At 43.5% G+C, this 27,777-nt stretch overlaps 1 protein-coding gene across 6 annotated transcripts in view; it reads left to right on the top strand.

Annotated features, from left to right (window-relative positions):
• Positions 1–27,777, top strand: part of LOC139554727 (regulation of nuclear pre-mRNA domain-containing protein 2-like) — a 54,256-nt gene that overhangs the window by 14,177 nt on the left and 12,302 nt on the right. For 4 of the 6 annotated variants that reach the window (XR_011670884.1, XR_011670883.1, XR_011670885.1 and 1 more), the window contains exons 2-11: positions 6,210–6,339; positions 11,598–11,746; positions 11,973–12,025; positions 12,302–12,428; positions 12,734–12,909; positions 13,089–13,437; positions 13,573–13,803; positions 15,130–15,309; positions 20,115–22,284; positions 27,568–27,641. Coding sequence is in view for 1 of the 6 variants with exons in the window: in XM_071367800.1 (XP_071223901.1) it covers positions 6,210–6,339; positions 11,598–11,746; positions 11,973–12,025; positions 12,302–12,428; positions 12,734–12,909; positions 13,089–13,437; positions 13,573–13,803; positions 15,130–15,309; positions 20,115–21,952 (3,233 nt within the window). In the remaining 5 variants the exon portion in view is untranslated. Of the gene's footprint in view, positions 1–6,209; positions 6,340–11,597; positions 11,747–11,972; positions 12,026–12,301; positions 12,429–12,733; positions 12,910–13,088; positions 13,438–13,572; positions 13,804–15,129; positions 15,310–20,114; positions 23,030–27,567; positions 27,642–27,777 lie in introns of those variants that run through there. The other 2 variants (XR_011670886.1, XM_071367800.1) reach the window with 2 other exon arrangements.

Genomic DNA, 27,777 nt, shown 5'->3' with positions numbered 1-27,777 from the left:
TAACGGTTAGGCTATTGATTAAAGACCTAATTAAGTTGGGGTTTCCTCTTTTCTTAGACAATAAGGCAACAGCTTTTTTTCTCGTCTCCTAACTCCGCTGCTGCCTGTTCTGTGCTGAAATAGTGCGGTGATTGGTCAAATTTGCAAGCGCTCACATAATATGCAGGGAATGCAAAAAAATATATATATATATTTTGGTGCATTAGCATCGAGTAGCCCCTGCGATATGCAACTTTTCAGGGAAGTCAGGAACCAATATGCTCAGTCAGTTAGGAAAGCTAAGGCTAGCTTTTTCAAACAGACATTTGCTTCCTGTAGCACTAATTCCCAAAAGTTTTGGGACACTGTAAAGTCCATGGAGAATAAGAGCACTTCCTCCCAGCTGCCCACTGCACTGAGGATAGGAAACACTGTTACCACTGATAAATCTACGATAATCGATCATTTCAATAAGCATTTTTCCACGGCTGGCTATGCTTTCCACCTGGTTACCCCTACCTCGACCAACATCTCAGCACCCCCTGCAGCTACTTGCCCAACCGCTTCTCCTTCACCCAAATCCAGACAGCTGATGTTCTGAAAGAGCTGTAAAAATCTGGATCCCTACAAATCAGCTGGGCTAGACAATCTGGACGCTCTCTTTCTAAAATTATCCGCCAAAATTTTTGCACCCCTTATTACTAACCTATTCAACCTCTCTTTCGTATCATCTGAGATCCCCAAAGATTGGAAAGCTGCCGCGGTCATCCCCCTCTTCAAAGGGGGAGACCCTCTAGACCCAAACTGTTAGAGACCTATATCCATCCTGCCCTGCCTTTCTAAAATCTTCGAAAGCCAAGTTAACAAACAGATCACCGACAATTTCGAATCCCACCGTACCTTCTCCACTATGCAGTATGGTTTCCGAGCTGGACATGAGTGCACCGCAACCACACTCAAGGTCTTAAACGATATCATAACCGCCATCGATAAATGACAGTACTGTGCAGCCGTCTTCATCAACCTGGCCAAGGCTTTCGACTCTGTCAATCACCACATTCTTATCGGCAGACTCAATAGCCTTGGCTTCTCAAATGACTGCCTCGCCTGGTTCACCAACTACTTCTCAGATAGAGTTCAGTGTGTCAAATTGGAGGGCCTGTTGTTCGGACCTCTGACAGTCTCTATGGGGGTGCCACAGGGTTAAATTCTCGGGCCGACTCTTTTCTCTGTATATATCAATGATGTCGCTCTTGCTGCTGGTGATTCTTTGATTCACCTCTACACAGACGACACCATTCTGTATACATCTGGCACTTTGGACATTGTGCTAACAAACCTCCAAATAAGCTTCGACGCCATACAACACGCCTTCCGTGGCCTCCAACTGCTTTTAAATATTAGTAAAACTAAGTGCATCCTCTTCAACCGATTGCTGCCCGCACCCTCCCGCCCGACTAGCATCACTACTCTGGAGGTTTCTGACCTAGAATATGTGGACAACTACAAATACCTAGGTGTCTGGTTAGACTGTAAAACTCTCCTTCCAGACTCACATTAAGCATCTCCAATCTAAAATTAAATCCAGAATCGGCTTCCTATTTTGCAACAAAGCCTCCTTCACTCATGCTGCCAAACATACCCTCGTAAAACTGACTATCCTATCGATCCTTGACTTCGGCGATGTCATTTACAAAATAGCCCCCAATACACTACTCAGCAAACTGGATGCAGGCTATCACGGTGCCATCCGTTTTGTCACCAAAGCCCCATATACTACCCACCACTGTGACCTGTATGCTCTCGTTGGCTGGCCCTCACTACATATCCGTCGTCAAACCCACTGGCTCCAGGTCATCTATAAATCTTTGCTATGTAAATCACTCATGCTGCCAAACATACCCTCGTAAAACTGACTATCCTACCGATCATTGACTTCGGCGATGTCATTTACAAAATAGCCCCCAATACACTACTCAGCTAGCTATAACCTGGAAGGTTATAGCTAACTTATGTAGTTAACTAGTTGTCTAATGTTAGTCAAACAAGCTAACGTACCTTTCTTGCAGTTTCTCTTGCAGAAGCACTCAGGTGATTCATGTGAATTGTGTTACGCTCTGCAGGGCTTCTGCCTTATCTCAGCTCACTGGTCACCATAGCAACACCCACCCGTAGCACACGCTCCAGCAGGTATATTTCACTGGTCACCCCCGAAGCCAACACTTCCTTTTGGCTGCCTTTCCTTCCAGTTCTCTGCTGCCAATGACTGGAACGAATTGCAAAAATCACTGAAGTTGGAGACTTATCTCCCTCTAACTTTAAGCATCAGCTGTCAGAGCAGCTTACTGATCGCTGTATCTTTAAATAGCACACCCAACTACCTCATCCCCTTATTATTACTTACCCTCTTGCTCTTTTGCATCCCAGTCTCTCTACTTGCACATAATCATCTGCACATCTATCACTCCAGTATTAATGCTAAATTGTAATTATTTTGCGTCTATGGCCTATTTATTGCCTACATTCCTACTCTTCTACACTTGCACACAGATTTTTCTATTGTTATTTTCTATGGTGTCATTGACTGTACGTTTGTGTAACTCTGTGTTGTTGTTTTTGTCACACTGCTTTGCTTTATCTTGGCCAGGTTGCAGTTGTAAATGAGAACTTGTTCTCAACTGGCCTACCTGGTTAAATATAGGTGAAATAAAAAAATTCTTGTGGATTTTGGATGGCTAATTGTTGTTACAATTGTGGAAGCAATATTATAGATCTAAATGATAGTAGAGTTTTAGGTTATAGCTAGCTTATGTAGTTAACTAGTTGTCTAATGTTAGTCAAACAAGCTAACGTACCTTTCTTGCAGTTTCTCTTGCAGAAGCACTCAGGTGATTCATGTGAATTGTGTTACGCTCTGCAGGGCTTCTGTATTGCCTGCTGGTTCCTGGCGTGCCGTTTCTCGCGTAGGTGCATTCTGAAGCGATTCAAGTGAATTGTGTTTCGCGCCGCAGAGCGTCTGTATCGATCACTTTGGCACGCTGTGTTTCTTGAGTTGCAGGCTGCCTGCCACAACTCACAGAGCTAAGTAACCTTCAGAACTGTGTTGAACCCAGACAGATGATATATTTACTAAGAAAAGCGAATGTGCTAGTTACAGAACTTTATTAAAACTATGTTTGGAAGAAATAGGATGCTTTTTTTTTGGTGTGGCAGCAATGATTGTCTGCCGTTGCGCATCGCCACACTTAAATGAATGCAGAGGAAACACTGCCTTGACTTATTCCACATTTTGTTGTTACAGCCTGAATTAAAAAATATATTAAATATATGTTTTCCTCTCACCCATCGACACACATTACCCTATAATGACAAAGTGAAAACATGTATTTTTTCCCCCAGGTCTTGCCAAAGATTTTCATGTAGATTTAAGTCAAAACTGTAACTAGGCCACTCAGGAACATTAGCTGTCTTGGTAAGCAACTCCAGTGTAGATTTGGCCTTGTGGTTTAGGTTATTGTCATGCTGAAAGGTGAATTAATCTCCAAGTGTCTGGTGGAAAGCAGACTGACTGAACCAAGTTTTGATCTAGGATTTTGCCTGTGCTTAGCACCATTGTGTTTCTTTTTTGTCCAGGAAAACTTCTTAACGTACCCATAACATGATGCAGCCACCACTATGCTTGAAATTATGGAGCGTGGTACTCAGTAATGTGTTGGATTGGATTTTCCCCTAACATAACACTTTGTATTCAGGAGTTAATTGCTCTACCACATTTTTTTGCAGTAGAACTTTAGTGCCTGTTGCAAAAATATTTGTATCCTGTACAGTCTTCCTTCTTTTTACTCTGTCGATTAGGCTAGTATTGTGGAGTAACTAGAATGTTGTTGATCCATTCTCAGTTTTCTCCTATCACAGCCATTAAACTCTGTTTTAAAGTCACCATTGGTCTCATGGTGAAATCTCTGAGCGGTTTCCTTCTTCTCCGGCAACTCCGTTAGGAAGGACGCCTGTCTCTTTGTAGTGACTAGGTTCATTTATACACTATCCAAAGGGTAATTAATAACTTCACCGTGCTCAAAGGGATATTCAATGTCTTTTTTTTACCCATCTACCAATAGGTGCCCTTCTTTGCGAGGCATTGTAAAACCTCCCTGGTTGGTCTTTGTGGTTGAATCTGTGCTTGAAATGTACTCATCGACTCAGGGAACTTACAGCTAATTGTATGTTTGGGGTACAGCGATGAGGTAGTAATTAAAAAATAATGTTAAACCCTGTTGTTGCACACAGAGTGAGGCCATGCAACTTATTATATGACTTGTTAAGCACATTTTTACTCCTGAATTTATTTAGGCTTGCCATAACAAAGGGCGTTGAATACTTTAAACTTTTAATTCTGTATTAATTTGAAAAAAAGTCGAACAATATCACTCCGCTTTGACATTAATGGGGTATTGTGTGTAGGCCAGTGACGACAAAATCTAAATGTAATCTATTTTAAATTCAGGCTGTTAATGGAACAAAATGTTGAAAAAGTCGAGGGATATGAATACTGTCGGAAGGCACTGTAGGTCCATTATCTTTTTTACCAAATAGTTTATATTTGGTTGTAGTCATTCATGTTTAAGTGAAAGCATTTTTTCATCCCATTTAAAAAATATATATATTGTTATTAGTTTGGACTTTGGTGTCCCGAAAAAAGGCTTAGGCGGCCCGCCCAAGGGTTTCTATGGCAGAAATCATCATGTCACCCCCCCCAAATGCTAACCTCACTTGTTATTGTAACTTTCTCACTCATCAATATTCAGGATTCTTTCAGGATTTTCCGTAATCATGGTAGCATCCCCATTAATGTAGAAGTGTTTAGAAACATATTCTATTCATATTTAAATTTGTATCATTTCATATCCAAAGTGCTGGAGTACAGAGCCAATAGATAAAAAAATGGGTCACTGTCCCAATACTTTTTAAGCTAACTGTAGTTGTTCAACCGCTTTGGGAGTTTGATTTGAATAATAGTGTGGCTAAATGTCATTGTAGCCTATTAAATGCTGCTTTGTTTAGAACGCAGGTGAAATCTTTGAAAACTATTTTTTGAGGAGATGGCTTGCAGATATTTGAAAGCTAATGGGACCCTTGAAAAAATGCTTTGTCTTGGTATTATATAGAACCATAACAGTATCGGTGACAATGATGCCGTCATCACCTGCTAAAGGTATTGAGAGGTTGGGGTTAGTTTGACAACGATGGGAAAGCAGGGAAAATAAGCATATTTTTTTTCTTATTTTATCATTTTTAAATGTAGAGCCTACTTGGCCTTGGGTATAGCTTTGTGTCACAGCCTTTGAAAGTGGAACAGCCCAGGGTCTAGGCCAGGGTATCTTGGACCCGGTGCAAGGCTTTCGGCCTGCATCTGTTAAACCACCCAAAACATGGTTTCAATCAGTGCAGGACAGGATGAAGAGTAGCCTAGTTTGTACGAAACGCAGGCAAGTTAGCCTTAGGTTACGAGAAGGCAATGTACACGTAACTACCAAAATAAAGCAAACACTTGAGTAAACGAGGGATACAAAGTATATTGAAAGCAGGTGGGGTGCTTGGTTTAGGTCCAGTCAACCCCTTAGAGGGCAAGGTAAACACCAAAAAATACGCAGCCATTCTGAGTGATCACCTTCAACCTATGGTGAAGCATTTCTACCCTGATGGGAGTGGTCTCTTCCAGGATGACAATGCCCTCATCCACAGGGCACGAGTGGTCACTGAATGATTTGATGCGCATGAAAACGATGGAAACCATATGCCATTGGCTGTCTGTCACTAGAGCTCAACACAATTGAACACTTACGGGAAGATTCAGGAGTGGTGGCTGAGACGGTGTTTTCCATCACTATCAACAAAACGGCAAATTATAAAATTGATTGTGAAAGAATGGTGTCGCATCCCTCCAATAGACTTCCAGACACTTGTAGAATCTAGGACAAGACTCATTAAAGCTGTTATGGTGGCTCGTGATGGCCCAACGCCCTATTAAGACACTGTTACCTTTTATTTTGTCAGTTACCTATATAAGCCTATTGCTGTAGTAGTGTCAGTGTCGGGTACTGAAAGGCTTGACAAATAGGAAGTTGTATGGTATTTGTGTGTGTAACACTTGTCATGCTCAATTTTTGTACAGTTCTACCACTTAAGTTTTCAATTCAACTATTCTCCCTCTCCCTCCTTTCTCCTGGCAGCTGAGGCTTCTCACCGTCTCAATTTGTTCTACCTCGCCAACGATGTCATTCAGAACTGTAAGAGGAAAAATGCCATCGTCTACCGTACTGCCTTCGCCGACGTGCTCCCTGAGGCCTTCCAGCTGGTCAAGTGAGTAAACCACACACACTGTGTTAGTTTGTGGCCTCTAGATGCTGATCATGGGTCGGTTTAGCATTTCCCCCCACTAATGGTTAGGATTGTGGGAGGGTGAGCAGATCCTAGCTCTGTACCTATGGGGAAACTTCACCCTGGAGTAAACCACACGGTCAGGGTCAGAGCTAACGTCGACAATACTTTTGTTTATTCACCATACGAGTCAATGACCGTCCCAAATGGCATCCTATTCGTGTTCCCTTTATAGTTCACTACTTTTGACCTGCGCCAATGGAGCTCTGGTCAAAAGTAGTGCACTATACACTCAGTGGCCAGTTTTTTAGGTACACCCCGCTCATGAAATGTATCGTTCCTACAGACAGTGAGTCACGTGGCCATGGCTTGCTATATAAATCAGGCATCGAGGCTAGAGGTCGACCGATTAATCGGAATGGCCGATTAATTAGGGCCGATTTCAAGTTTTCATAACAATCGTAAATCGGTATTTTTGGACAACGATTTGGCCAAATGTAAAAAAATAAAATAAAATAAAAATAAAATAATGTACACCTTTATTTAATCTTTATTTAACAAGGCAAGTCAGTTAACACATTCTTATTTTCAATGACGGCCTAGGAACGGTGGGTTAACTGCCTCGTTCAGGGGCAGAACGACAGATTTTTACCATGTCAGCTCGGGGGATTCAATCTTGCAACCTTACAGTTAGTCTAGTCCAACGCTCTAACCACCTGATTACATTGCACTCCACGAGGAGCCTGCCTGTTACGCGAATGCAGTAGAAGCCAAGGTAAGTTGCTAGCTAGCATTAAACTTATCTTATAAAAAACAATCAATCAATCATAATCACTAGTTAACTACACATGGTTGATGATATTACTAGTTTATCTAGCGTGTCCTGCGTTGCATATAATCGATGCGGTGCGTATCGTTGCTCGAATGTGTACCTAACCATAAACATCAATGCCGTTCTTAAAATCAATACACAGAAGTATATATTTTTAAACTTGCATATTTAGCTAAAAGAAAACCAGGTTAGCAGGCAATATTAACCAGGGGAAATTGTGTCACTTCTCTTGCGTTTATTGCACGCAGAGTCAGTGTATATGCAACAGTTTGGGCCGCCTAATTTGCCAGAATTTTACCTAATTGTGACAAAACATTGAAGGTTGTGCAATGTAACAGCAATATTTAGACTTATGGATGCCACCCGTTAGATAAAATACGGAACGGTTCCGTATTTCACTGAAAGAATAAACGTCTTGTTTTCGAGATGATAGTTTCCGGATTCGACCATATTAATGACCTAAGGCTCGTATTTCTGTGTGTTATTATGTTATAATTAAGTCTATGATTTGATAGAGCAATCTGTCTGAGCGATGATAGTTACCAGCAGGCTCGTAAGCATTCATTCAAACAGCACTTTCCTGCGTTTTGCAAGCAGCTCTTTGCTGTGCTTCAAGCATTGCGCTGTTTATGACTTCAAGCCCATCAACTCCCGAAATTAGGCTGGTGTAATCGATGTGAAATGGCTAGCTAGTTAGCGTGGTGCGCGCTAATAGCGTTTCAAACGTCACTCGCTCTGAGACTTGGAGTAGTTATTCCCCTTGCTCTGCATGGGTAACGCTGCTTCGAGGGTGGCTGTTGTCGATGTGTTCCTGGTTCGAGCCCAGGTAGCGGTGAGGAGAGGGACGGTAGCTATACTGTTACACTGGCAATACTAAAGTGCCTATAAGAACATCCAATAGTCAAAGGTATATGAAATACAAATGGTATAGAGAGAAATAGTCCTATAATTCCTATAATAACTACAACCTAAAACTTCTTACCTGGGAATATTGAAGACTCATGTTAAAAGGAACCACCAGCTTTCATATGTTCTCATGTTCTGAGCAAGGAACTTAAACGTTAGCTTTCTTACATGGCATATATTGCACTTTTACGTTCTTCTCCAAGACTTTGTTTTTGCATTATTTAAACCAAATTGAACATGTTTCATTATTTATTTGAGGCTAAATTGATTTTATTGATGTATTATATTAAGTTAAAATAAGTGTTCATTCAGTATTGTTGTAATTGTCATTATTACAAATAAATGTAAAAAATCGGCCGATTAATCGGTATCTGTTTTTTTTGGTCCTCCAATTATCAGTATCGGCGTTGAAAAATCATAATCGGTCGACCTCTAGCGTCTGTAAGTTGTTGAAGGCCAGCATCGCGGAGTCGCCTCTTCACTATTGACGTTGAGACGGGTACTATTTAATGAAGCTGCCTGTTGAGGACTTGTGAGGCGTCTGTTTCTCAAACTAGACACTCTAATGTACTTGTCCTCTTGCTCAGTTGTGCACCGGGGCCTCTGACTCTTTCTATTCTGGTTAGAGCCAGTTTGCTCTGTTCTGTGAAGGGAGTAGTACACAGCGTTGTACGAGATCTTCAGTTTCTTTCCAATAGACTGACGAGTTTCAGAAGAAAGTCTTTGTTTCTGGCCATTTTGAGCCTGTAATCGAACCCACAAATGCTGATGCTCCAGATACTCAACTAGTCTAAAGAAGGCCAGTTTTATTGCTTCTTTAATTAGGACAACAGTTTTTCAGCTGTGCTAACATAATTGCAAAAGGGTTTTCTAATGATCAATTAGCCTTTAAAAATAATAAACTTGGAATAGCTAACACAACGTGCCTTTGGAACACAGGAGTGATGGTTGCTGATAATCGTCCTCTGTACGCCTATGTAGATATTTCATTAATAATCAGCCGTTTCCTGCTACAATAGTAATTCACAACATTAACAATGTCTACACTGTATTTCTGATCAATTTGATGTTATTTTAATTGACAAAAAATGTGCTTTTCTTTCAAAAACAAGGATTGGTGTAGTGTATACTTGCATTTCCACAGAGGTTCTAGGAGGAAGCGGGGCCTTGACTAGACCAGTGAGAGGAACCTATTATGTTCCTGACTAGCAACTGTCTAGATGTGCAAGGAGTTGACTCCTGGAAGGAGGGTATAAATGTATGTGCTTGTGTAAACATGTCTTTGTCTTTACAGATGTTTGACCCATTGCGTGAATAAACTTGGTTTGAGCTTTTTCCTAGTCGTCCGTCGAGTAAAAACTCTAAACTTTGTTTAGAACCTAACAGTAGTTTGTTAATGATGTGGACACCAAGAAACTTCAAGCTGTCGACCTGCTCCACTACAGCCCTGTCAATGAGGGTGTGCTCGGCCCTCCTTTTCCTGTAGTCTATGATCAGCTTCTTTGTCTTGCTCACATTGAGGGAGAGGTTGTTGTCCTGGCACCACACTGCCAGGTCTCTTACCTCCCTATAGGCGGTCTCATTGTGTCATTGGCAAACTTAATGATGGTGTTGGAGTTGTGTGTGGCCACGCAGTCATGGGTGAACAGGGAGTACAGGAGGGGACTAAGCATGCACCCCTGAGGGGCCCCTACGTTGAGGATCAGTGTGGCTGATATGTTGTTGCCTACCCTTACCACCTGGAGGCAGCCCATCAGGAAGTCCAGGATCCAGTTGCAGAGGGAGGTGTTTAGTCCCAGGGTCCTTAATTAACTTAGTGATGAGCTTTGAGGGCACTATGGTGTTGAATGCTGAGCTGTAGTCAACGAACAGCATTCTCACATAGGCATTCCTTTGTCCAGGTGGGAATAGGCAGTGTGGAGTGCAATATAGGTTGTGTCATCTCTGGATGTGTTGGAAGGTTATGCAAATTGTAGTGGCTATGGTTTCTGGGATGATGGTGTTGATGTGAGCCATGACCAGCCTTTCAAAGCACTTCATGGCTACAGACATGAGTGCTACAGGGTGATAGTCATTTAGGCAGGTTATCTTGGCGTTCTTGGGCACAGGGACTATGGTGGTCTGCTAAAAACATGAAAATGTCAGTGAAGACACTTGTCAGTTGGTCAGAGCATGCTCTGAGTACGCGTTTTGGTAATCCGTCTGGCCTTGTGAATGTTAACCAGTTTAAAGGTCTTACTCACATCGGCTATGGAGCGCAATATCACACAGTCATATGGAACAGCTGGTGCTCTCATGCATGGTTCAGTATTGCTTGCCTCGAAGCGAGCAAGTAAGGCAATTAGCTCGTCTGGTAGGCTCGCGTCACTGGACAGCTCTTCTATGGGTTTCGCTTTGTAATTCGTAATAGTTTTCGAGCCCTGCCACATCCGACGAACGTCAGATCCAGTTAGTAGGATTCAAACTTAGTCCTGAATTGAAGCTTTGCCTGTGATGGTTCATATAAGGGCATAGCAGGATTTCTTATAAGCGTCCAGATTAGTGTCCCGCTCCTTGAAAGCGGCAGCGTTGCCTGTAATCCATGGCTTCTGGTTGGGATGTATACGTACGGTCACTGTGGGGACGATGTTGTCGATACACTTATTGATGAAGCTGGTGACTGATGTGGTATTCTCCTCAATGCCGTCGGATGAATCCCGGAACATATTCCAGTTTGTGCTAGCGAAACATTCCTGTAGCTTAGCATCCGCATCATCTGACCACTTCCATATTGAGCGAGTCACTGGTACTTCCTGCTTTAGTTTTTGCTTATAAGCAGGAATTAGGAGAATAGAAATATGGTCAGATTTGCCAATGGAGGGTGAGGGAGAGCTTTGTACGCGTCTCTGGAATGAAAGTGATCTTGTTTTTTCCCTTCTGGTTGCACATGTGACATACTGGTAGGAATGAGGTAAAATGGATGTAAGTTTTCCTGCATTAATTAAAGGCCCCGGCCACGAGGAGCGCCGCTTCTGGGTGTGCGTTCTCTTGTTTGCTTAGGAGCCGTAAAACTTTAGCCTCCGATTCATTGAAGAAAAAATCTTCGTCCAATTCGAGTTGAGTAATCGCTGTTCTGATGTCCAGAAGCTCTTTTCGGTCATAATGTTTCTGCCACCGTATGTTAATGTAAAACAAAAGGTACAAAAAAACGCACATTAATTATAAACAAATACCACAACTGGTTAGGAGCCTGTAAAACGGCATCAAGCTCCATTCTCTCAATCTGCAGCAACTGCGTGATGTCATCGTGTCAGCATGGACCAACATCCCTGTGGAATGTTTCTGACACCTTGTAGAATCCACACCCGAAGAAATCGGGGTGTTCTGGAGGCAAAGGGCGTTCCGACCCAGTACCTCATTGTGGTTGAAATAAGGGGAGTTTGATCTTCTCATCAGGGCTACTCTATCACTTTACACATCATTGACATGTCAGTGAAGAACTTTTCTGTCTCCTGTCCTGCAGTAATGTGGGAGACTCTAAGGTGATGAAGTCAGTGGACAGGATATTATCCATCTGGGAGGAGAGGAGTGTGTACACAGAGGAGCTCATAGCTGAGCTGAGGGCCAGTCTGGTCAAAGAGGAGTCACCTGCTGCTTTAGAAACACCTAAAGGTGAGTGAATCAGTTCCAACCATGTACCACCAGCAGAGTAAACTGTGATATACTGCATGTTTTGAATATCATGGGAAGTGTCTTTCGAAATTGTACAAATGTCAAGATAATGAGGCATCATGTTTATTGTTGTACTTCACTTTTAATTGTGTGGCATTTTAGCTGTTCTGTTCAATGCTTGTGTGTTGTGTTAACTTTGTCATGGACATTTCTTATGTAATTTCAGCTCCAGTCAACTCTAAAGCTGCTCTTCAATCTAAGATTGTAGCTGAATTTGTCGTAAGTGTCCACTACCCACTCTATAGGATAGATTCTATGTTCTGCTCTGTTTAGCTTCTTTTTTTAAATCTCAATTGTATATTTAGAATTTTTTTACTGCATATCCTCTCGAGAAATGACCAAATCGTACCAAATTAACTGTAACTACTGCACTATGAGAACTGTAAATACTTAAAGTAAATGCTTGTACTACAAAGCTAGTATGTTGAGTTGAACATGACCTTAACTATTGCCATGTCCTGTGGTGTGGCTCTCTGACGGTGTCCTGTCATGCAGCCCCAGGCATTCATCGATCATCTTTCTAAGTACCACAGCTCTGTGGAGGAAGTGGAGCTAAAGGAGAAACAGCTAGCAGCCATGAGGGTGGACGTCTGCAGCAGCGAGGACCTCAAGAGACTGAAAGGTAACAAGGTTTAGGCTGACACACAACCTCCTGCAAAGTCGTCCATGAGCATTGACTCTGTCTGTGTCCCAAATTGCACCTTATTTCCTATACAGTGCAACTTTTGACCAGGGCCCACGTCCTCCTGTAATGTTGTCAATGAGGATTGGCACAGGAACTGGAAAAGACACGAGGCATCTCTTACTACTCAGAAAGAAAAAAGCCTTGACCCCTGTCTGGCCGCTCTGACCTCGGAGGAGATGAGGCTTGTTTTTAGCCTGACCAAGTCTTTATTATTTCTCTCTCCAAATCAACCACCCCTTCAGATAAGGCAGGGGGGAAGAGGCACTCCAAGGACTTTGAGGATGGCAGTGCGAAGCTAAAGGAGTTTGTGGCCTTCCTTGACCGGCAGATCAAAGGAGGGTCCCCTCTGTTGAATGCTCTTGGCAACGCAGACATTTTCTACGAGATGCAGTATAAGGAGGTCAAGATAGTCGCCAATGTGAGTAGCTGAACTAGATGGTGTCCGTAATGCCTTTGCATCTGTTGTGAAAGGTTGAAAGCGGTTCTCTTTGGTTTTAGTGGCGGGCTTTAGTAGTAAGACTTGAGTTGCATAGATTTGTAAAAAATAATTGGCCATGTGTTTGAGTCTGAGTGTTTTTTTAAAAACTTCTATTTAAGGCGTACAAGACGTTTGCCAACCGGGTGTCCCACCTCAAGCGTAAGCTGGACAGCCTCAAGGCCACCTTACCAGACCTGGACGAGTCGCCCCTCCCCTCGCCCTCGATGGATGCCCCGTCCCCCAATGGCTCAGAGTCCCCCTTCCGTGGCCTGGCCGACCCAGAATCTGACTTGGATGGCCTGGCCATGGATGATGAGGCGGAAATTACTCTGGGGGAAGCACCCAGCCCCCTGTCCTCCCCTGGTGGCTCCCCAAAGCAGGGCTTCACTGTCGGGGAGTTAGACAACCGCGACGTGGAGGACATGGAGCTCTCGGATGAGGAGGAGGCAGAGAGCGTCGGTATCATAGGTGAGGGGGAATGGCAGGTGATGCGGAGCAGGGATTGGGCGCAGGGTGTTAAGGGACAGGATGTATTACTTTCATGTGCCTCATTATAGTTATAAGACTAGATTGTATTGCAACTTGTTTCCTCTGTTTTCACAGTTGAGGAGCGAGTTGAAAGTCCCGTCCCATCTCCAGACCCCATTCCTGTGCCTGTTGTCACACAGCTGCCGCTGGCCACAGAGGCAAAGCCTGTCCCACAGGCCACACCCTCCCCAGCTCTCATGATCCCAGTGACCCCTACAACCAACCTATCAGGCAACCTCGCCAATGTAGACCTGGGTAAAATTAGCTCTATCCTCAGCAGCATCACCTCTGTCATGAAGAAACCAGGTGAGAAACTTCAGCTATTGTAACATCATAAAGGCACTACATGCAGGCAGCCACTGTTGCATCAACGGCACAGTTATTCCGATGGCACATCATAAGCACCATTACATCATCAACACTGTTACTCTGATTTTGCAGTCCAAGGCTGGGGTCAATTCAACCCTTGAATTAAAATTCCAGAAGCAGAATTTTGTTTAATTTGAATTAAAAGTAGAATTTTATTAAAATAAATTAAACTATGATGTGAAACATGAAAGTCTCATTCCTTTGACAAATCTTTTACCAAAAGCATCTCAGTTAATCCTTTAAAAAATAGATACCATTTCAAATATTAGCTTGATTATAACTCAAAGATGTCGAACAGTATTTTTGTGTGCTTTTGTCATGAGATGTTAGGTTGTTCTGGTGTGTTTGATTTGATCTAATGCCTTCTGGGGAAATAATTTAATAACGTGTAAGTGAAATATAAATGATTGAAGACAACATACAAAATTATCTTAGAATATTTATTGTTTTAGGGGAATGAGTTAAATTAAATGGTTCAACCATGTGTTAAACATAGTATTGGCTACCATACATTATGTATAGTATGTATGTACAGATAAATAATAGCCATTTACACTGAACAAAAATAAGCTGAAATAAAAGATCCCAGACTCATACTCATTGGTTGGGCCTAGCTCCCCAGTGGGTGGGTCCAGGCCCACCCATGTCTGCACTCCCTGCCCAGTCATGTGAAATCCATAGATTAGGGCCTAAAGAATTTCAATTGAATGATTTGCTTATATGAACTGTAACTCAGCAAAATCTTTGAAATTGTTGCAAGTTGCGATTTATATTTGTGTTTAGTATAAATTGCCGTTACCTATTTGAATTTCATTGAATTAAGTTCAATTTCCTTTAATTCAAATGGTGTTTTCTGTGGGGTGTGGTCAATTAAAATGTAATACAATAATTGAATTAGAATTAAATTCACAATTTAATTCAGAATTGACCCTGAGGCAGTTGGCCACATCATCGACGCTGTTATTCTTATGTCACTTGTAGCCTAGTATTGTTCCTTTTAGCTACTGTTACATCCTCAAAACATCCTGTTGATTGTGACAACCATAACATTCTATTACATTACTATTACATTGTTAAACAGCATAACATCTTGTGAAGTCAGTGTAACTGAGAAGCCATTATTTAGAGCATTTACCAACTATTCAGTCTACTGGTCATTAACAAGGTTCCGTCACGGTGATCATCGACAACACATATTCCACTACCCCATGAGGATAATAATAAATGGCCGATTATAAAATCTGTATTTTCCTCCCTCTCCAGGAGTGAGTCCAGGTGCTTCTTTGGTCTGCCCCTCCTCTCCAGCCAAGACCACCCCTCCTGCCCCAGTAGCCCCCCAGGTAGCCAGCCCTCTGGCCAGCGTCCTGTCCAGAGTGGACATGACTCCCGAGGCGCTCCTCAGTGCACTGTCCAAAACCCAGGAGCAGGCCAGTGGGCGACATGGTGAGAAACTGGGGTAGAGCAAATGTCAAAGAGCGACTGAACTCATCGATTCCCCATGTTTTTCTGTCGCTCATTAAGAAAAACACGATTTCAGTCTTGAGGGTGTGGTTTGATGTGAGTGTGTTATCATACCCTGGCAGTTACTGATGTTTGTAGCTCTTGAGACACCGTAGCAACAAACTAGCCTACCACTTCCTCAAAGTAGATCATTTTGACTTTTTTTGCATAGGAGGTTTTAATCACACAACTTTACATCTAGCTAAGGTGTTTGGTGCAGTATTTCTTAAGTAACAAAAATGTGCATGGAAACTTGTAGTGCTCTGCAGACTATAGAGTCTGCTGCTACTATCTATTACCAGAGTATGCATCTGTCTGGCACATCTGTCATGTTTCATAGCGAATCGCGTTACATAACAGGTCGTGGTGGGACACAAGATGCTTGCAAATGGGTTTTGAATTTTAGTTTTTTAAATAATAAGTGGCAGATGGGACACAAGTAAGTATGCATCACCTCAATTCTAATTTAGCCTAAAACAGTGGCAGACTCCGTGCTTGACTTGGGCAGGTCATAGAACTAAGTACCGGCACCTCACATTGTCTACTGCTTGAGTTCCTGCACCTCTACAGTTCCTTCAGAAAGTATTCACACCACTTAACTTTTTCTACATCTTGTTGTTATATCCTGAATTTTAAATTGATTAAATTGAGATTTTGTGTCACTGGCCTACACACACTAACACATGAAGTCAAAGTTGAATGATGTTTTTAGAAATGTTTACAAATTAATTAAAAATTAAAAGCTGAAATATCTGGGTATTCAACCCCTTTGTTATGGCAAGCCAAAATAAGTTCAGGAGTAAAAATATGCTTAACAAGTCACAATAAGTTGCATGTACTCACTCTGTGTGCAATAATAGTGTTTAACATAATTTTTTTAGTATTACCTCGTCACTGTACCCCATACATACAATTATCTGTAAGGTCCCTCCGTCGAGCAGTGAATTAAAAAGTGTATTCAACCACAAAGACCAGGGAGGTTTCCCAATGCCTTGCAAAGAAGGGCACCTATTGGTAGATGGGTACAACAAAAGCAGACATTGAATATTCCTTTGAGCATGGTGAAGTTATTAATTACACTTTGGATGGTGTATGAATACACCCAGTCACTACAAAGATTCAGGCATCCTTCCTAACTCAGTTGCTGGAGAAGAAGGAAACCGCTCAGGGATTTCACCACGAGGCCAATGGTGACTTTAGAACACTGAGGATGGATCAACAACATTGTAGTTACTCCACAATACTAACCTAAATGACAGTGATAAGGAAGCCTGTACAGAATACAAATATTCCAAAACATGCATCCTGTTTGCAATAAGGCACTAAAGTAAAACTGCAAAGAAATTGACATTTGGTCCTGAATACAAAGCGTTATGTTTGGGGCTAATCCAACACATCACTGAGAACCATATTTTCTTTGTTATTTTTTATATATATTTTTAATCCCTTTTTCTCTCCAATTTCGTGGTATCCAATTGGTTTTTACAGTCTTGTCCATTGCTGTAACTCCCGAGAGCTGTGCGTCCCCTGAAACGCAACTCAGCCTAGCACTGCTTCTTGACACAATGCCCGCTTAACCCGGAAGCCAGCCGCACCAATGTGTCGGAGGAAACACTGTACACCTGGTGACCGTGTCAGCGTGCACTGCGCCCGGCCCGCCACAGGAGTCGCCAGTTGCGCGATGGGACAAGAACATCCCTGCCAGCCAAACCCTCCCCTAACCCGGACGACGCTGGGCCAATTGTGCGCCGCCCCATGGGTCTCCCGGTCGCGGCTGGCTGCGACAGAGCCTGGACTCGAACCAGCATCTCTAGTGGCACAGCTAGCACTGCGATGCAGTGCCTTAGACCACTGCGCCACTCGGGAGGCCCCCTTCATATGTTCAAGCATGGTGGTGGCTGCATCATGTTATGGGGGTATGCTTGTAATTGGCAAGGACTAGGGAGTTTTTTGGGGGGGATAAAAATAAACGGAATAGAGCTAAGCACAAGAAAATAAGGAAAAGCTGGTTGTCTGCTTTCCAAAACACTGCAAAACAAATTCACATTTCAGCAGAAATATACACTGGAGTTGAAGAATTGTAAAAATGATGTGCAAATATTGTACAATCCTGGTGTGCAAAGCCCTTAGAGACTTACCCAGAAAGACTCTCAGCTGTAATCGCTGCCAAAGGTGATTCTAACATGTATTGTCTCAGGGGTGTGAATACTTAAGTAAAATTGTATATATTTCTCTATTTCATTTTATATAAATTTGCAAAAATGTCTAAACATGTTTACACTTTGTGTGTGTGTGTGTGTGTGTGTGTGTGTGTGTGTGTGTGTGTAGATGGGTGAGAGAAAAAACATCTATTTAATCCATTTGAATTCAGGCTGTAACATAACAAAATGTAGAATAAGTCAAGTGTTATGAATACTTTCATAAGGCACTGTAAGTGGCCACTCCATAAAGTGCTCATGGACCAAGTGTTCTGTAAACAAATCCAACAAAACTCAGTTTTTCAATATACAGTGCATTTGGAAAGTATTCAGACCCCTTGACTTTTTCCACATTTTGGTATGTTACAGCCTTATTCTAAAAATGGATTAAATAGGTATTTTGTCTCTCACCCATCTACACACACACACACACACACACACACACACACACACACACAGTACCCCATAATGACATCAATCTACACACGATACCCCATAATGACAGAGCAAAAACATTTTATTTTTTTTGCTGCAAATTTATAAAAAAATGAAAAAACGATATTTTATTTACATAAGTATTCAGATCCTTTGCTATAAGACTCTAAATTGAGTTCAGGTGCATCCTGTTTCCATTGATCATCTTTGAGATTTTTCTACAACTTGATGGGAGTCCACCTGTCTATATAAGGTCTCACTGTTGACATTTCATGTCAGCAAAAACCAAGCCATGAGGTCGAAGGAATTGTCCATAGAGCTCCGAGGCACAGATCTGGGGAAGGGTACCAAAACATTTCTGCAGCATTGAAGGTCGCCAAGAACACAGTGGCCGCCATCATTCTTAAATGGAATAAGTTTGGAACCACCAAGACTCTTCCTAGAGCTGGCCGCCCGGCCAAACTGAGCAATCGGGGGAGAAGGGCCTTGATCAGGGAGGTGACCAAGAACCTGATGTTTACTCTGAAAGAGCTCCAGAGTTCCTCTGTGGAGATGGGAGAATCTTCCAGAAGGACAACAATCTCTGCAGCACTCCACCAATCAGGCCTTTATGGTAGTGGCCAGATGCAAGCCACTCCTCAGTAAAAGGCACATAACAGCCCACTTGGAGTTTGCCAACAGGCACCTAAAGGACTCTGACCAGGAGAAAAGATTCTCTGGTCTGATGAAACTAAGATTGAACTCTTTGGCCCGAATGCCAAGCGTCACATCTGGAGGAAACCTGGCACCAACTGTATGGTGAAGCATGGTGATGGCAGCATCATGCTGTGGGGATGGTTTTTAGGCACTGGGAGACTAGTCAGGATCAAGGGAAAGATTAACAAAGTAAAGAGAGATCCTTGATGAAAACCTGCTCCACAGCCCTCAGGACCTCAGACTGGGGCGAAGCCAGAGCCCGGACTTGAACTCGATCGAACATCTCTGGAGAGACCTGAAAATATCTGTGCAGCGACGCTCCCCATCCCAACCAACAGAGCTTGAGAGGAACTACAGAGAAGAAAGGGAGAGACTCTCCAAATACAGGGGTGCCAAGCTTGTAGCGTCATACCCAAGAAGACTCGAGGCTGTAATCGCTGCCAAAGGTGCTTCAACAAAGTACTGATTAAAGGGTCTGAATACTTATGTAAATGTGATATTTAAACCTGTTTTTGCTTAGTCATAAATTCAGAGATCCCGATTGTAATTTTGGTGCGCAAAGAAAGGAGTCATGAGTTCATTCAGGTGCGTGTGCCAGGCTCATTCTCTTAAGGACAACCCAGAGTATGACGCCATGTCATCTTGTAACTACATAAAATAGTGATCATAAACATTGACACTGTGTATGACATAAGTTTTATGATATGGAAATGTGAACTGCACATTTGGACTTGTTGTATGACATCAAAGCGATATTTATTGGAATCCTCAACGTCTCATCTTTCAAAATACATTGAGTCATCTTATTTCACAGCATTACCTTCATTTGCAAAAGTTGCCCAATTACCGGGAGGACTGGGGGCAACTTCTTGTCGCGTGGTGCTCAAGTTGAGAACGGTTGTCCCTCATAGTGGTCCCATGTGGCTCTGTTGGTAGAGCATAATGCTTGCAACGCCAGGGCTGCGGGTTTGATTCCCACGGGGGACCGGTACGAAATAGTATGATAAATGTAGGCACTCACTACTGTAAGTCCCTCTGGATAAGAGCATCTGCTAAATTACTAAAATGTAAATGTAAAACCGATACAGCACTGTGAAGCGCAGAGCCAGAGCTCTGACGTAATGTATGGCATGTTACTGTACAGCCACTACATTCCAAATTTAGGTGCTTATTATGTTCAACCCGCATACGGGGGTACGAGACAAACACTGATTTAGAGGGTGAAAAAACATTGTTTCTAATTGACAGAATGTTGCTAATTGGGTAGCAAATATGGAGACAGACAGAGAGTATACATCTCTACTCTGTTATCACTTATTGTACTGAAATGTTCAGATTCGTACAATTGAGGTTGCCATTCATAGTTGTCATGTATTTTAACACATTTCCTTTTCTCTCTTTTTTCCCGCTCCCTCTTAGTTCTCTCCACTCTTGTGAACAGCCCAACGGGAAACTTCTCCTCATACTCCCCCAGTACAGGCAAGCTCCCTCCCTCCGCCTCCACCCCTACAGTACCCTCTCGAGGCCTTCCTCTCACCTCCTCTACGCTCCAACCAACCCCATCAGCCCCTACAGTGGGGAATACCACCACCGTCCTTCAGGCAGCGTCCCTTACCCAGCCCACACAGCCTCTAGACATCGGCCCTCACAGAGGGCTGGTCCTTGAGCAAGGGAAGGAAGAAAACCCCTCAGCTTCCAGCCTGGAGTCCAAGATCCACAGCTTCCTGCAGGTTAACCCTGGCTTTAATGCCTTTAACCTGGGCTTGACTAGCGAGACCATGCAAGCGGGAGGCAGCGACATCAGCCCCTTAGCGGGTACAGAGACCCAAGTGGGCACCCCGGTGCGGGATGAGGCCGGAGGAGGCACCCCCACCCTGGATGAGTTCTTGGACACTCCAGGAGGAGCAGAGCCCTTCCTGGCCAAGCAAGGTCAGGTCTCTTCTGGGGGAGTTCCTAAACAACCAGATGGCAGCCTGTCTCAGTCTCCAACTGCCTACCACAACCAAGCCTGGCAGGATCCCAACAACCCTCATGTCCACTTAGGACCACAACCAGGTGCTCCGAATGGGCAGGGGTACCACCAGTTGCCTTATGGAGGGAAGGAAGAGATGCATGGAATAGGTCCTTCCCTCAGAGAGTCTGGGTTGGCCCATTACCAGCCCATCACGACACAGGTGTCAGCCCCAACCCTCGGGGAGGGGTTACCCAGTAACACACCAGGAGGGGCTCAGGCAGGGCCAAACCCCAGTGTGAGTGAAGGAGGATGGTATGGTAATCCCTACCCAGAGGGACAGGCCCTGCATCCTAACAACCACAACATGGCTGCATCAGGGGCAGGAGATGGCAAAACCCCCATGTCAGGACGGTATGCATACCAGGGGGAGGGGCAGACACAGCCCTACCAAACAAAGGATCCTCAAACTCTGCTTTCCCAACAGGGGGCCAACCCCTCAAGCTTCCTCACCAGCCCTCTGCCCCCCATTCCCCAGCTGCCTCCACCGCCCTTCCCTGGAATACCAGCCCCACCTGCGTCTGTCATTGTGCGAGGGGTGATGGTGCCTGTGGCGCAACCCTCACCAAACCTTGAGATGGAGGATGACAGGGCGGGCGTCAGTGCATTGGGCGGTCCAGTGATTATCAGTGATCACCAGCACAAATCTGCTTTCTACCCTGAGGGCCAACCCTATCACCCAGATGACCTTCATCGCCATGCCGATGACCCCCATCATCACCCTGACGATTTCCGTTGTCACCCCAACGATCTACGCCGTCAGCCTGACGACCTGCATCACCTTGACAACTTCCGTCAGCACCCCCACGACCTCCATCGTCACCCAGACGATCGCTATTATCACCCAGACGATTTCCACCATCTACCTGTAGACGATCCTCATTATCCTTATAGAGTCAGAGAGCGCCTCACTCCCCCCCTCTCTCCCTCAGAAGACCCTTACTACTATAATTACCCTCCACGCAGCCCTTCCCCTCCATATGGTCACAGACCCCCCCTTCACCCTCACATGGACCTGCACCACCCTGACCACATGCCCCTGCCTCCCCATCCTCCACACCGTCCTCTCCACCCAGTTCACCAGCCACACCTGAGAGGCCTCCCGTGGGGTCCCCCACGCCCAACCCTCTGTGGCCCCATGCTCAGGGGGAAACGGCCAGGGCCTCCTTTCGGGGGACACCTCAGAGGGGGACCAGGTGGTCCGTTCTTTCCCCCCAAAAGACCACACCTACCTCCGCGCTTCTGACTTGTCAACTGACTGGGGTGACATCAAATTACAGTGCTTAGGCTCCCGGAATGTTATTGTGGCAGGGGGCGCGACACATCGAGGGTAGAAGAGGAGGAGAGATAAGTTGGGAAGAAGCAGAAGAATTGAGGTGTACTTTTCTCTGCTCCCCTTCTTGGTTTAAGAGGCCTGAGAGGAAGAGGGGAATAGATGAGTACAATTGGAGGAGGAGTAAATTGGGAGGATCTAAAGGAATGGAGGAGAGGATTAGTGAAGACATGGATCTGGAGAAAGAGGGAATGGAGAGGTCGGCCTGAACAACGAAGACACAGCGGAATAGAAGAAAATAAGAGGTGGATATATAATTCAGTTTGATTTTTTGGTCTCATATTTGTTCAAATATACAACGTTAAGTCTTTAATTCATCTTCCACCCCTGAATTAGTGCTAAGCGTGCAATATGCTTGTGTGCATGCGTTAGCGTGAGTGAGCTAAATCTAAGACTACTACTGTTCATTATTTAAACTGCATTTTAAGACGTTATTCTTTTGCAAAGTAGGCCTAAGTGTCAGGGATGGGTAGTTTCTCTTGTCATTTTTCAATGAAAAGTTGAGGCCCGTTTTCTCATTGAAAAGACCTAACCATGATCCCGTCAGCCAGAAGAATTGCTACTCCGTGGTCTCTTTTTGTTTACGTTACATTTTATGTACGTAGACGCAAAGAGAATCGAAACTGAACATCACGTTATTTCCTTCTACAGTGTCCGTTTGTGTAGCTGGGGGGAAACTGATGATAGATTCCATCAATGTTCTGATTTTGAATGTTATATTTGTGAAGCAACACTTTGTTCAGTGCGAAAGATTGAACCTTTTACTGGCTGTGTCATCACTTCTCTCATTTCTCAGAGAAAGATGACACCAGCACAGGGGTAATAGTAGAATACAACAGGGCTTAGGGGTGGGAGGGGGGTGGTATTTTTCTTTTCCCCTAAACATCAAAGAAGAAAAGAAGTTCATTTTGGAATTGGATCAAGAAACTTTCCGCCTTCAGCTACCTTTTACTTGTACTGACTTTAATAAAAACCTGATTTTGAAAACAATGGAAAGCTTCTTTCTTTCTCAGCCTTCGGGAAATGCCTCTCACAGCTGCCTGAGTCATGTTTGCCTATTCTTCTTCCACCACGATTCTTTCCCCATCGTCAACTCTTCCACAATAACGTTAACGCCCATCAGGTTTTGGTCAATTCAAATTTAAGGCAGTCAATTCAAGATGTAAACTGAAGTTCCAATTCAATAATACAACATTTTTAAAAATGGCATTATTGAGAAGCTATTTTCAATGACTTCTCAATAAGTTCAAAGGGAGATGGTATTTATCTATTTGGGGATTTAAAATTCAAATAATTTCCTGGATTCACTGACTAAAATTCTAATTGACCCCAACCCTGATGCCCATGCACTAAACGGAAATCGAACAGAGAAATGTAAGTGCTTAGTCGTCTGTTGTACTGTAGGAAGCAATAGCCTAAGTGAATCGCATCTGTTGCCATGCAACGTGCTACTTAGAGTTAATTAGCTCGTGACCATGTATTAGTTCAGCCAACAAGGTCATACCTTGTAGGTCAGCTTAGAAACACTTTGGGCCTACATCTTACGACACAAGACTTAGCAAGTGTATTAGAGGCATATCATTGCATTTCAACAGTAAACACCAAAGAATTAAACGTGATTATGAAACTTTTGTCGGACCTGGCATGTTTTTGAAAGTAATTTATTCTGCATGCAGGACCTTGTTATTTCAGACTAGGGCCTGTATTCATAGAGCGTTTGAGTAGGTGTGCTGATCGAGGATCAGTTTTCAGCACTCGTACTCTGAGAAGCTTTATGAATACCGGCACAGATTCATACGATGTTGCCAACCGTTTCGACAGATGGTTAGATGAGTGATATTCTCAACTACTAGTTTTAATGGGGGGAGGATCATAGCCCGCTGGTGCCTGATACAAAATGGTTTTGAAACACAAAGTATTCCGTGACGACAGTGCGAACCTCCACTGACCTGTAACTAAAGATATAAAACAACAAGCAATAAAGAATGCTAGTACATTATTTACATGATTGGTTAGATTGACAGGTTGATGGGCTTTTAGATCAGGGGCCTTATTCATAACGCGTCTCAGAATAGGAGTGCCGATTTAGGATCAGTTTTGCAATTTCGATTACAATAAATACGATTTCATGGACAGTTGACCTGATCCTCTGAGACTCTTGATACATATTGCCCAAGGTTAAATTGAATTGAATGGTCTGTCGATCAATTTAGACAGAAAGTACACGCAAAAACAGCTGGATCTGCTGTTGATAGGCTATGTTAAATAATGAATGGTTAGTGAAGGACCTCAATTAAGGTTACCTAAACATTATCCCCGGGCCTTAGGTCAAAGTTTTAGCTGCCAGTGCACACTATTAGAGACGTCTATCACCATAGCCTGCATCACTATGCTTCCATGAAAATACTTTCAGTTGTAGAAAACCAGTACCTCTAGGCATGGGGTCATACACTACATTACCAAAAGTATGTGGACACCTGCTCGTCGAACATCTAATTTCAAAATCATGGGCATTAATATGTAGTTTGTCCCCCCCTTTGCTGCTATAACAGCCTCCACTCTTCTGGGAAGGCTTTCCTCTAGAAATTGGAACATTGCTGCGGGGACTTCCATTCAGCCACAAGAGTATTAGTGAGGTCGGGCACTGATGTTGGGCGATTAGGCCTGGCTCGTAGTCGGCGTTCCAATTCATCCCTAAGCTGTTCGATGGGGTTGAGGTCAGGGCTCTGTGCAGGCCAGTCACGTTCTTCCACACCGATCTTTACAAACCATTTCTGTATGGACCTTGCTTTGTGCACGGGGACATTGTCATGCTGAAACAGGAAAGGGGCTGCCCCAAACTGTTGCCACAAAGTTGGAAGCACAGAATTGTCTAGAATGTCATTGTATGCTGTAGCCTTAAGGTTTCCCTTCACTGGAACTAAGGGGCCTAGCCCGAACCATGAAAAACAGCCCCAGACCATTATGCCTCATCCACCAACCTTTACATTTGCCACTATGCATTCGGGCAGGTAGTATTCTCCTGGCATCCGCCAAACCCAGATTTGTCCGTCGGGACTGCCAGATGAAGCGTGATTCATCACTCCAGAGAACGTGTTTCCACTTCTCCAGAGTCAAATTGCGGCGAGGTTTACACCACTCCAGCTGACGCTTTGCATTGCGCATGGTGATATTAGGCTTGTGTGTGGCATTCATGATGCTCCCAACGAACAGTTATTGTGCTGATGTTGCTTCGAGGCAATTTGGAACTCGGTAGTGAGTGTTGAAACCGAGGACAGACTATTTTTACGCGCTTCAGCATTCTGCAGTCCCATTCTGTGAGCTCGTGTGGCCTACCACTTCGTGGCTGGGCCCGTGTTGCTCCTAGACGTTTCCACTTCACAATAACAGCACTTACAGTTGACCGGGGCAGCTCCAGAAGGGCAGAAATCTGACAAACTAACTTGCTGGAAAGGTGGCATCCTATGACGCTGTCACTTTGAAAGTCACTGAGCTCTTCAGTACGGGCCATTTTACTACCAATGTTTGTTAATGGAGATTGCATAGCTGTGTGCTGATGTTATACACCTGTCAGCAACAGGTGCTGGTTGAATTGGACGAATCCACTAATTTGAAGGGGTGTCCACATACTTGTGGACATGTAGTGTATATTATTCTTCACTAAAAAGATGAGCTTTGATAAATGTTGTAGTTTAAATTAAATGCAGTGCTGGTTTGATCAAATTCTGGCCTTGACCTTGACTTCAATATAAAACATTCTCTATGTGATTCTTTACAATAATAACAATACTAGAATAAGAAGAATTAACCAAACACTTAAATGCTGCCAGGGCACATATGTCTCAAGTAGACTTTGAATAAGTACTGAGGGAATACCCTTTAAGGAAGACTCTTTATTGAAATGGCATTTAAGTGTTGATTGAGCTTAATTGAAAATCATTGTAGCATTTTGTGGCTTTTTCAGTAATGGGAAAAGTGCTTGTGAGCTACCCATAAAAAAACTACCAAAAGATAGATGATTATTTTACATATGACCGCTATGGTTACAAACAGTTTCTCCGTAAGTAACCATGGAGATTTTGTTTTTATTTAACCAGGCAAGTCAGTTAAGAACAATTTATTATTTACAATGACTGCCTACCCCGGCCAAACCCAGACGACACTGGGCCGCCCTATGGGACTCCCAATCACAGCCAGATGTTAGCCTGGATTCGAACCAGGGACTGTAGTTACGCCTCTTGCACTGAGATGCAGTGCCTTAGACCGCTGCGCCACTCGGGAGTCCAAGATCACATAGGCCTATATATTTAAAAAAGGGAATCAAATCTTTCGTGTAGGGTAATATTTGACATAGTGTAGGATGTGTGTGCATGTTGAACACATACAAACGTGGGCAATGTTCAGTATTCGGGCGCTAGATGTCAGTAAAGACTCTCAGGCATTTGTATCGCAGTAGGACCATACGATAACATCTGACTGAGCAATGTTTTGAGACACAAGTAAAGTATCGCACGGTCATGGTTTACATGTAGCGTAGTATTGCCTATTCATAAGGACCGTGCCGCCTCGCCTGGTGAGAGGGTTGAACGTTTCCCCGCCCATTTTAAGAGCCCCGCATTTAAAGTTCTTGGCGAATGTTTTAAATTGTGGCCAATCAGTGCCCGGAACCGTGCATAAAAAATAGCTCCGTGGCCCAATGTTTTTCCCAGGCTCTTTCCCAAGTGCGCGTTTTCGAACTGTGCAGTGTGTAGGCCAGGGCGTGTTCAGCAGGGCGCAACATTTGGATAGAAATACGGTATGTAGAACAAACATGCCTATAATCCGACATGTAGATTAAGGAATCACGTCGGGCCGATTCATTGAATTTCTATCTGCAACGTTCGAGAACGTTTTGCAACTGAACGTGGCCCAGGTGCAGGCACATTCAGGAAACTGACGCACAAACAGATAAGAATGACAGGTCAGAGGCTAATATCCTACAAATTGTGACGTTTTTACGAATGTTGAATGTAAAATTATAGAGTAGAAAAAATGTCAACATGATGCAAAGAGATTGTTATTTGAATATTATAGCCACACTCAATGTGTGCATACCGTCAACGAACATACATGTTAACAAAGGAGCTAATGCATCCCCTGAATTTTTCATGTGCAAATATCTGTGTAGTGCTCACGGAAGGACATTCCATGAGTGCAAAATTACTTTAAAAATAAAACATGACTTGCAGCTATAGACGACCATTTATTTTACAAGGTCTCATGTGACCAAAAAAATAAATAAACAATAGAGTAGCAGCCTTACAGATTGTTTTTAAATGTGTAAACCTTGTGGGGTTTTGTTTTCATAAAACAACTGTGGTGTGAAGTCTAACTCTGGTCTCTGCATTGCTCCTACAAGAATAATTGTTAGCCTAATTTATGATGAAAGTTCTGTTTTATTTGCTTTATTAATTGATTTCCCTCACCTTATCTTACTCTGCTCTAATACCTCTTTTCTTTCCATCCTTCCTTTCTCCTTCTGTTAACAGTAACCTGGATGACTCATGGTGACCTGTGCGAGGAGTGGGAAACCGCTGGCGTGAGTGACATACAATACAACAAGGTCTGATGTTATCTCAATGTCCACTAACCACAGTAATAACACATTTAACACCGCCAAAGAAGTGCTAAGTACAGGGCAGTTTCTCTGACACAGATGTAGCCCTGTGATGGTATAAAATTCAAGATCGAGCAAGAAG

This window comes from Salvelinus alpinus, chromosome 26 (assembly GCF_045679555.1).
Source record: "Salvelinus alpinus chromosome 26, SLU_Salpinus.1, whole genome shotgun sequence".
NCBI lineage: Eukaryota > Metazoa > Chordata > Actinopteri > Salmoniformes > Salmonidae > Salvelinus > Salvelinus alpinus.
Note: the sequence above shows the minus strand (reverse complement) of the source record. Positions and strands in the feature narration are given on the sequence as shown.